General features: G+C 52.7%; 1 protein-coding gene across 1 annotated transcript in view; it reads right to left on the bottom strand.

Annotated features, from left to right (window-relative positions):
• The window catches only part of DYNC1LI2 (dynein cytoplasmic 1 light intermediate chain 2), a 28,105-nt gene extending 16,987 nt beyond the window's left edge, over positions 1–11,118 (bottom strand). The window contains exons 1-4 of the mRNA XM_071567443.1: positions 11,009–11,118; positions 10,044–10,117; positions 9,518–9,634; positions 2,865–3,095 (exon numbers count right to left, since the gene is read on the bottom strand). Of these exons, the coding sequence (XP_071423544.1) occupies positions 2,865–3,095; positions 9,518–9,634; positions 10,044–10,117; positions 11,009–11,103 (517 nt within the window). The 5' untranslated portion in view covers positions 11,104–11,118. The remainder of the gene's footprint in view (positions 1–2,864; positions 3,096–9,517; positions 9,635–10,043; positions 10,118–11,008) is intronic.
• Between the last annotated feature and the right edge of the window lie 72 nt (positions 11,119–11,190).

The following is an 11,190-nucleotide window of genomic DNA, read 5'->3' on the forward strand; positions in this document are numbered from 1 at the left end:
AGCAGTGCAAAGTCCAGCCCCATGGAGAGTGGGGAGCCACCTGAAGGGTTTCTGGAAGCTCTTTGCACCTTGGCAATGAAGAAAGAGGAGCTCAGCAGCACCTGGGAGATGTCCTGGAGAGTGTTGTGCCAGGTCAGCAGCCAGGGGAGGTGTTATGGTTTGAGCTGACAAAATGCCAACTGCCCAGTACAGAGTCAAAGGGTCCCCTCCCAGGGAAAGGGAGTGAGGGGGGAAAGGTTTTTATATTTACACACAAGAAAATTTAAAACAGAATACATATATATACAAAGATGAAAAGAAATAATAACACCTTCACCGAATCGCCCAAGTTAATAACCCAGACACCAAACTACCCAAACCTCAGAAAACCTCCCAAAAACTCTTCCCAAGAAACCTCCCAGCAAGAAAGAGAGAAAGTCAATAAGAAAATGTTCTTTGCCAGCTCAAACCATAACAGGAGGCCCTGCAGCCCCCCAGCCCTGCCACAGGGGCAGCACAGACCATGGCTCTGCAGCTGAGGGCAGGGGGCACCTCCAACCCCTGGGGCTGTGGGGCAGGGGGTCAGTGCAGTGGGGACACCTGAGCCCCAGGGGTTGTGGGGCAGGGGGTCACTGCAGTGGGGACACCTCCAGCCCCTGGGGCTGTGGGGCAGGGGGTCAGTGCAGGGGGGACACCTCCAGCCCCTGGGGCTGTGGGGCAGGTAGGACACCTGAGCCCCTGGGGCTGTGGGGCAGGGGGGTCAGTGCAGGGGGGACACCTGAGCCCCTGCAGCTGTGGGGCAGGTAGGACACCTCCAGCCCCTGGGGCTGTGGGGCAGGTAGGACACCTGAGCCCCTGGGGCTGTGGGGCAGGGGGGTCAGTGCAGGGGGGACACCTGAGCCCCTGCAGCTGTGGGGCAGGGGGTCAGTGCAGTGGGGACACCTCCAGCCCCAGGGGTCGTGGGGCAGGGGGTCAGTGCAGGGGGGACACCTGAGCCCCTGGGGCTGTGGGGCAGGGGGTCACTGCAGTGGGGACACCTGAGCCCCTGGGGCTGTGGGGCAGGGGGTCAGTGCAGTGGGCTCAGCACATCCCATCACTCTGCACCCCGTTCCTATGAGCTGTTCCCGTGCTTCATTAGCCTGGGGTTCACACGTTTGGGCTGTTGCAACACAGGGACTGTCCATGCTGGGAGCAGCAGTTTTCTCCAGGAAGCACAGGCAGCAGGACTCCAGCAAGGAGCACTGTGCTGGTGCAGCTCCTGGATGGACAGCAGGCCCCAGGCTGTCCTGAGGCTCTGCCCCAGCTGGAATGGGCTGTGAGGGCAATGCCCACCGTGGCCAAAGTTCTGAGCACAGACTGGCCCCAGGGACAGAAGTGCCACGGGTGTCCTGCACAGGGCTTGGGAACAGGAGGGAGGTGGAAATTTGGGCAGGGACACATCCCAGCCCCTGAGTGACCCCCGTGCTGCCCCTGCCCCAAATCCAGGGATGGCAGCAGAGTCCTGCCCAGGAACTCAGCACCCCCAGACCTGCCCCTGCCCTCCACTCCAGCACAGCACAGAAGAAACCAGGAGTTTCTACAATATTTTAATTCAGAAATCTCTAAGTTACTCCTATTGGAAAGTTCCAATCTCCTCAGACAGGGCACTAAAGCTTTGCCAGAGGTGTAACTGGCTCCTCCCAGAGGGCACTCCTGGTGAAGGCTGAAACACTTCTCTTCTCCAAACCAAAATCTAAGTGCACAAACTCCACATTTATCTGGATTTCCATAAAATTTGATGTGCCTCAGAAAAGTGCAAATTGGGTTAACTGTTGTATTCTGATACTAGAACTGCCTTTCTATTTCCCATTTCCCAAAAATCTCTCGCACACAAAACCCCCAAAACTTTCTCCATTCAGAACTGTCATATTTTACTTTTTTACCTGATGATCAAACCCAGGTAGTTTCAAGTTTAAACTCCAGCTCACAAGCTGTAGGTACAAGACTTTTGGGAACATAATAATTTAACATTCAGAAGGGGTATCAGCTATACAAATACACCTGAAGGCTCACAGGCCAAACAGATCCCACTGGTCCCTAAAGGGATCCTCAGGAAACCACCAGACAGTATTTGCAAGTGTTACACACTCCAGCACACAGAGCCAGCCCAGAACAAAAGCACCAACCAGCAAGGACCAGTCTCAGTCTGTACTTCACCTGAAAAGGAGTGCATGTTCCTAAGGTCCTTTCCACTGAAGGAATTTATTTTGGAGTAATTCAATATGAAAACAGGAAAAATTCTCAAGAACCATTCACAACTATTTTAGGGGGAAAAAGAGCAGCTGCAGGAAACAATACTGCAGCAATGGCTGCTTGCCAGTGCCATAGGGATGCCAGGAAAGAAGGTTAATTTATATAACATGCCTAAAGTCACAGGGTAGGAATGGCTGTAGTGAGAGACAATTAAATGTACCAGGGCCACAGTCTGAGCTCCAAGAAAAACAAGGGCAAAGAGACCTCTGGAAGACAAGCACAGGATGGGAATGGGACCTGGCTTAGATACCAGGAAAGCAAACACCTCATTGTATTGCTGAATTTTGTCAGCATTTTTTAAAATGTGAATTGTCATTTCATGGAGTTATTGTTTTTAAATTGCCCCTTTTACAAAACAAATTATCAAAATCTCATTGCATGGGATATGGACCAACAATTCACCAGATGTTTTGTTAGCACAGCAAAACTGGAAGAGTTGTTTTAACAGACTCTATTTGAACTAGAGTTGCAACCACAACTTCAAAGTAATTCTTATCCAACTCAAACCAGTAACCCAAAGAAATCTCTCATTACAGAGAAAGTCGTAGAGCTAATTAAAAAAAGAACAAGAATGGATGGATGCAAACACTTACACTTCTGCTCCATGTGCCTCATCTCCTCTGGAGGGATTTTCATCTTGTCAATGTGTTCTTGCAGGACACTGGCCCATTTCTGCAGAGACTCCATAACAGTCCAAGGCCTCGACATGTCAGCCACAAAGACCACGAGGGTGTCCTGCAGGGACTCCGCCGACACCGCGAACTTGAGCAGCCCCTTGTGGTACAGGTCTCCATCCAGGATCCACACGTTGCAGCGGGTGTGATCTGCAGGGAAAGCAGCAGCTGAGCCCCCCGGGCCAAGGGCTGGCTCTGCCAGGAGCGCCCAGGGAGGCCCAGCAGCCCGCTGGGTTCTGAGACAGGTGCACGTGGTAATGCCCACATTACTCAGCAAAGGCTTTCCTTTCTGGGTTCAGAGTATTTTCCTTAAACAAAATCATTCCTGTTCTTGGGCTTTTCCTAAGGACAGCTGACACAGCAGTCCTTGACTGGAACCAGGCACATTCCCGGGAAACCAGAGGGCGTGTGAGGTGTGACTGAGGGAGGGACCTGCCCCGGGCCAGCAGGGACCCTGCCCGAGGCTCCCTCAGACACACCAGCTGGTTGAACACTGAAGACACCCCCAGCAGAAATAAGCTGCAAACAAGATACAGGCAATAAGCAGCTTATGTTTCTGGCACAGCAGTGGGAGGAGCAAACACAGGATAAACTCCAATCTACCCAGCAAGGTTGTGCTCCCTGCTCTGAACTCACACAGACCTGACACTGGCTGCTACTTGCAGGCTCCTCAGTGACTTGGGATTTGAGCTTTTGTGTTTCTCCCCCAGGGGTTTTGACAGTGGCTGGACACTCGGTTGGAATGCAAGGTGGGGTGGGATCAGCTGGCACTTACCCCAAAACTGAACTCTTGGCAAGAATACAAAAACTGAAAATCAACTATCCTCCAGGAATGACATATCAGGTACCATGAACAACCAATTCTGGCCAAATTAAAAAAAAAACTTAAAAAATTACTTCATCCTCAGCATTTCCTCCTGAATAGGACCATTGTTTCTATCTTCTAGACTCTCCCTAGTACCTCTTCCTAAGTATTCACTATTCTACTGCAGCTCTCTGGAGGGAACAGTGAGTCTCTCTTGCACTACACACAAGACATGGGAATTCTTCAACAGACAGATCTGCAAACCAATCACTGCAGAACTCAGATTTTCCAGACAGCTACTGAGTTCTGTGGTTATGCTGCCTCACTGTGCTTCTCTGTCCTGAATCTTTCAACTTCTCAAACAAATCCAGTTAGTGTGGCTACAATAACTTAATTCTAGGAAGGGATCCATCAGGATCCTTCCTTGCTCCAGAAAAAAGCAAAACCTGTCTAAGAACTCTGGAAGGAGATAAGGCTACAGACATACACCCCTTTAATCAGGTCTTGGGCAAAACCACTGAACAGCCCAGTCCCACTCATCACATCCAGATGCTGCATGTGGGCAACCTTCATTCAGCATGTTATGCTCCTGCTGCTCACGTTCTGTTGGGCTGTCCCAAGATACTCCAACAGCAGCCACCACACACAGAGGCCACACTGGGAGCTGTTCTTACTTCCACCTGCACCTCAGAGCACCCTCCAGGCAAACAGTCAGGGTAACCCCAGTGCATCCAAAAAAGGCACCTCTGCACACTCAGCTCTGCTCCCCCTCCCTCCCCACCCTGAGGACACCCACTGGCATCCCATGGGATTCTCACAGCACTGGATGTTCAAATTTAAGGCTGTCAAAGACCTGTGAGGACAGAGGGAAGGTCTGGTAAAAGTTTGGAAAAACAGAAAGCAAGGTAGGACACAATGTGAACACATTTACACACTTGCTGTTACACACCAGTAAATGAAACATCTGGGCAGGACACTGCATTCCAGAAACATCCTTTGTGCATTCCCAACAGCAGAACCTGCCAGTGATAAACACCCCATGAGCTTTCTGTGAGCTAAAGGTTATTAATAGACATGAACTGTGTCTGTGTGTGCACAACTGTCTCCTTGGAGCATGAATGGAAGTTTTAAAAACCCAACTAACCTAGTTCAAAGTTTACAGCTCTGACCAGGACTCTGATGGATTATCCCATGGGGAGTGCTTGGATTGCAGAAGAGACTCTCACACCTTGGCAAGTAACAAAAATGAATATATATCCTAATTCACTGCTTCTAAGTAACTTCCTAAAGCAAATAGCTAAGAGTTTGTTTGCTAAATAACTCTGTCCCACCTAAGGATTTAATTTTTACTTAACACCTGGAATGCAGCTTGGAACTAGAACACACCTGGAACTACATTTGGAACTATCACTCAAATGAAATCAATCTGCCAGGGAGACTGGAAGCCTCTCACTCACATTCAAATGTGCTTTACAAAAAAATGTAACACTGTCTGCAAAGGAAAGGGTTTGCCCTTTCTTACAGGGGAGATGCAGGTCTTGTGATTGACATTTGCTAAAATACAAAACACACTTCAAAACACAGTACTGGCTGCTCACACTTTGGCAAGGACTTGATGGCAAATTCAGCTTTGTCAGCACCACATCAAGTTCCTACTTAATCATGACTGTTAACTGGGCCCTTCACAGTGGCTGTGACTGGGACACCAAAACAGAGTAAACAATTCCCAGATCCTGTTGCAAAAGCAGGTGCAATTTATTACTGCTAAAATACATTCCTAAATCCTGTCAATACTCCATTATCCCTTTAGCCATGAAAAAGATTTGCCAGATTTGCAGATTGTGTGCATTTATTCACAAGGTACAATTAGATACCCCTTGCCCAAGCTGTGAAGAGGAGCAAAAAAGGAGAAAACTTCCACGAGAACCACTTCAAAAATGTTGACCAAAAAAGACAATTTTCCCACAGAAACCAGTGTACCAGCAAGGTTTGGCTCAATGTGGAACAACCAGTTCCACTGGAATATGCACATGATATGACTGAGGCCAGTCCAAACCTGAGGCAAACCCCAAGACTACTGGATTTTGTTACAAGTAAGAATTCAACAGCAGAAAGGCTCTGCTGTCCTGGCCCAGTGAGGACAGCTGTGCTGCCCTGGCCCAGTGAGGACAGCTCAGAGGGTGCTGGGGTGCTTGTGAGTGCCAGCAGGGCCAGCAGCACCACTGCAAGGCCACTCCTGCAGGCTGCTCACTGTCCTGCTGCACATCCTCGCTGGGACTCGGCCCTGTCACTGCAAGGGGCCCCAAAAGCTCCTCTACAAACACAGATCCTTGAAAAGAATCATGCAGAGCTTCTCTTTTACCTCCCATGAATTCAGATTCCCTGTTCTCAAAAGCAGAGCGACCAGCGCAGACACCAAACATCTGCTCATCACAAAGACAAAAATTAACACTGGCCACACTCTCCAAGAAATGCCACTGACAGAGGGCTTTGAGCCTGAGCTCCAAGGTCAGCTGATACTCCAGGTAACTCCCCAGTTAGTCCTGTAAGTGATGAACAACAATGCAATGGACGCAGGAGCTGCCATGTGCTCCAAGGATAATGCACCTGGGGATTGAGGAGAATCCTCTCCCAGGATTGCTTCTCAGGCATCTCCAAACCTCTTCTCAAATGCCTCAGCCTGGGCACAACTGGGGACAGCATTCCGGGAGAGAGACTTTCCAGGCAGAGAGGGAGGAGCAGACTCAGATTCTGAGTTACTCTGAGCCCTGGGGGCCAAAGCCCTGCACGTTACACTGAAGGGCACATGACAGGCCCGGAGCAGCTGGATGCCAACAGTGCCGCCGGGGCACCCGTCCCCCTCCCCACCCTGGACACCGCCCCCCCCCCCGGGCACCGCCCCCCCCCACACACACCCTAGACACCCGCCCCCCCTCCCCACCCTGGACACCGCCCCCCCCCCCCCCCCGGGCACCGCCCCCCTCCCCACCCTGGGCACCGCCCCCCCCCCACCCTGGGCACCCGCCCCCCCCCCCCCCCCACCCTGGGCACCCGCCCCCCCCCCCCCCCCACCCTGGGCACCCGCCCCCCCCCCCCCCCCACCCTGGGCACCCGCCCCCCTCCCCCCCACCCTGGGCACCCGCCCCCCTCCCCACACACCCTGGACACCTCCGCCCCCCTCCCCACCCTGGGCACCTCCGCCCCCCTCCCCACACACCCTGGGCACCCGCCCCCCCCCCTCCCCACACACCCTGGGCACCCGCCCCCCCCCTCCCCACACACCCTGGACACCCGCCCCCCCCCTCCCCACACACCCTGGGCACCCGCCCCCCTCCCCACACACCCTGGGCACCCGCCCCGGCCCCCACCCTGGACACCCGCCCCCCTCCCCACACACCCTGGGCACCCGCCCCGGCCCCCACCCTGGACACCCGCCCCCCTCCCCACACACCCTGGGCACCGCCCCCCCCCCTTACACCCTGGGCACCCGCCCCCATCCCCCCCCCCGGGCACCGTCCCCCCCACGCCGGGCACCTGCCACTGCCCAGAGCCCAGCAGGTGACAGGGAAAACCGAAAACTTAGTGGGCACCTGCATGAGCCACAGGGCTCCTTCAAGAAAGAGGTGTTTTCTGTGCATTAGTTTAACTTCCCCACAAGCTAAAAAGAACAATTTAATCCTTAGGGGAAAAGTCACTGTAAACTGAGAGGTGCACCCAGCAATCTAGAGAAATTCTACTTTAAATACAGGAGGAGCTGAGTTCAAATGTCACTTAAATAAGAAGGGGGAAAGGGAGGGATGGGGTAAGAAACAACATAGATCTTCCTTAAGATCTTCAAAGGGAGGTGGGAGGTGGATAATGACTCAGCACTATGACCAAAATATTTCTCCTGGAGAGAATATTCTTCTTCATTTCGGAAGAGTGTAATGCAAAGAGAGCAAACAAATCTTCTACCACCTGGGAAAGAAGTTGAGATTTCTCACTCCACTACAGAGTTTTAGCAAGCAGAGTTGATCTGACACGCCTGGAATCTTGTGGTCTGCTCATGGGCAGGCTGGGGTGTAACAAAAAGCAGTCACTCCCAAAGCCCCATATCTGGCACTGAGCTCCTCAATGCCTGTCCCGAGTTTCCTCACGGCTTCCAAGAATTGTGGGTCATTATAAAGGCTTTGTTCCCCAGTCTGTAACTGAGCATACACACATCTGAAGCACACACAGAGTTTAAAAACCAAATCCAAACCTGTCCTAGAGAAGGAAGGGTGTTATCTCAGCCTGCTGGGAGGTCCTGACCCACTTTGCTATTTATTTTGCTTGCGGGTGACACTAATGAGACAGAAAGGAAAAAAGGATGTATTATTAGATCCTAACACATCCATTAGAGGGATGCATGAAGACCTGAATTCTCCAGCTGAGTCTGCAGTCAGTCAAAAAGGTCTCTTTTTCCCTGTTAGTGCTGCCTGAGTTCTTATGACAGGCCTCTCCCAATCACCTCAAATACTTATCACTTTCAGATATTGAGAATAGCTACAAAATATTTCCAAAGTAGGGATATACTTGAGGCTTGATAGATAACACCAGGAAAAACAGCCCAGCAAACATTTTTCTCCTTATAATCCCATCCCCTTTGAAGCTGCCAGAAGCCTGGTGACACAGGCTGTCCCAACACTCCCTATCACTGGGCTCTTTCCCCCTGAAGTGTTTACACAGAACCAAAGCAGAGGGAGAACCTGAGGCAGCCAAGAATGCCTCAGCACTCACAGCACAGCCCCAAGGAGTTTTAGGAACTGCAAGATTAGGAGGCCATGGAAGACACAGGCAACGTACCCATCCACTCATTGTGCCTTAGTGACCACAGACAGTTTCCTGCCATGTGAGTGCAGGACCCATCTCCATAACACCCAGTCACACATGGCACCTCATCACTCCTCAAGCCTCAGGACACCTCCAGTGTCCACATACCATGACAGGATCTTCCTAGTCCCCCTGTTTTCAGGGATGGGGATGAACCCCCACCATTGCTTCCCTCTTCTGCACTCAAAACTCAGCAGGAAAACATGAATAAGAAAACTGTCATTCCCATTTTTAAAGACAAACTAACCCAAGGAGTCAGGTCTCCAACAGCTTGTCCAAAATGAGACAAGCAGAGGTACATTTATGAGCTTACTCCCCAGCTCTTCCTTTCTCCAACCTTCCCCAAAACAGGACTGCTCTTATCAATAGATCCACTTTTAAAATGTTTTCTTATCACTTCCCTCCCATACAGTAGAGACAAGCAATGATCAACAGCAACAAAAAGACAAGGAGCAAAGAGACAAGCTGCAACTTCAGCAAAGGAAATATGAATTCTGACTTGAAATCCTGTTCTTCAGTCAGTCAATTCTAACAAAGTATCTGTTACAGTTCACCAGAGCTCCACACACAGCCCCCTCGAGAAAGCACCCAAACCCTGCGGCCAGAAACCCACACCCAGAATTCACTTCCCGTGGATGTATCACTTACTTTCTCCAGTCACTAAGTAGCCACACCAAATGCCATTAGAGGTGCTACAAAGTCAACATCAGCAAATGTGTCTCCCCTCGCTGTGAAGGGAGAAGGTCAAGCTGCCAGAATGGCAAGGGAAGGAATTCCCACAGCACAGACAGGGGGACAGCCCGTCAGACACAGCCCAGCCTGCACCAGCTGCCTGGGTGGAACCCAAACACGCTCATAAACCACAGCCATTAACGTGGTATGTCAGCTAAAGAGATTACATACTGAATGAACTTACCATCTCTGTCCTCGTCATGGATATTCAGATACAAGTATTCCAGTCCTCTTCCTTTCTTGCCATGCTCTGCTCCCTGTATTTTAGCCATGAGTGTGGTTTTACCTGAACCATCATCACCTGCCAGTAAGTTTGTACAGGAAAAAAGAAAGACACCTTCAGAAATACTTTTAACTTCATAGAAAAAATTATTTAAAACTTGCTTAATTAATCAGAAGCATCCCTGTACATTTCTGAATCACAGCTGTTTGTGGTTCTCAAGTATTTCAGCTAAATCCAATGGCTTATACCATAACAATAAGAATGAAGGGCTGACTTATTATTATTTATTTAAATATGTTATAAATTCAACAGTGTAAATCAAAAAGAAAGTAAATCTAGTGAAAACAAAACCACAGGTCAAATTACATAACGCAGCTGTAACAAACCCATGTGTCAGTCTGTTCCCATCATTGTTCTAAACTCACCTTGCACCTACAAATAAAAAACACAACAAACCATCACCCCGCTGCCCCCGTGTGTTACTTACCGAAAACCAGGATGTTCTTGCCCGACGGCAGTTTCGACCTGGACCGCGTGGACACTTCGCTGAGGATGGAGGACCTGGAAAAGCAGCACAGGAGCGGCGTTATCCAGGCACAGACACAGGCAGAGGCACAGGCACAGGCACACAGACACACACACACACAGACACACACACACACAGACACCCGCACGGGCACAGGAACAGACACACAGACACCCGCACGGGCACAGGAACAGACACACAGACACCCGCACGGGCACACATACAGCGCACACACCCCCGCACACACTCCCGCACCCCCGGCCTGGCACCGGGACCCCGCACACACACGCAGGCACACATACACCCCCGCACACACACCCGCACACACACCCGCACACCCCCCGCACACACACCCGCACACACACCCGCACACACACCTGCACAGACCCCCGCACACACACCCGCACAGACCCCCGCACACACACCCGCACACACACCCGCACACCCCCCGCACCCCCGGCCTGGCACCGGGACCCCGCACACGGCGCCGCGGCTGCCGCAGCCCGGCCGCGCTGTCACGGCCAAGGACCGGCTGCTGCCTTCGAACAGGCCAAAGGCGCTGCACCTTCGGAGAGGAGCCCGTGCGATTTCTAACACACCTGCGGCAGCGCTTCAAGCCCTTCTCCCCTGCGAGAGGCCGCGTTACTGCAGAGCATCACTTGTCAGCTGCTGACTAACCCTGCCCACCATCGGCCGCCGTGCTCCGTACCCTTCCTCTGCCGGCTCCGGTACTTCCAACAGCGCTACCCGCTGCCAGCCCCCAGGCGCACACGCTCTGGGGTGTCCCGGCCGCGCTGTCCCACCCCGCACTGCCCGGCCCCGGCCCCACACGGGCCCCGAGCGGCCCGGCCCGGCCCAGGGCCCCGCTCCGCCGCAGCGCGGCCGGGCCAGGCTCGCACCGCTCGGGTTGGCCCCGGCTGGCTCACCAGAGGTTCTGCCCTTCGTCCTCCTCGCCGGGCAGCTCGGCCGCGCCGGGCCCGTCCGGCCCCAGCAGCTTCTTCTCCGCCAGCCCCGGCGCCATCTTGGAGCCGCCGCCACAAAGAGTGACCTCACCGGGCCCGCGGCCCCGCCCCGCGCCCAGCTCAGCACCGCGATCCGCGTCAGGCCC

The sequence above is a fragment of the Pithys albifrons genome, chromosome 12 (genome assembly GCF_047495875.1).
Source record: "Pithys albifrons albifrons isolate INPA30051 chromosome 12, PitAlb_v1, whole genome shotgun sequence".
Lineage (NCBI taxonomy): Eukaryota > Metazoa > Chordata > Aves > Passeriformes > Thamnophilidae > Pithys > Pithys albifrons.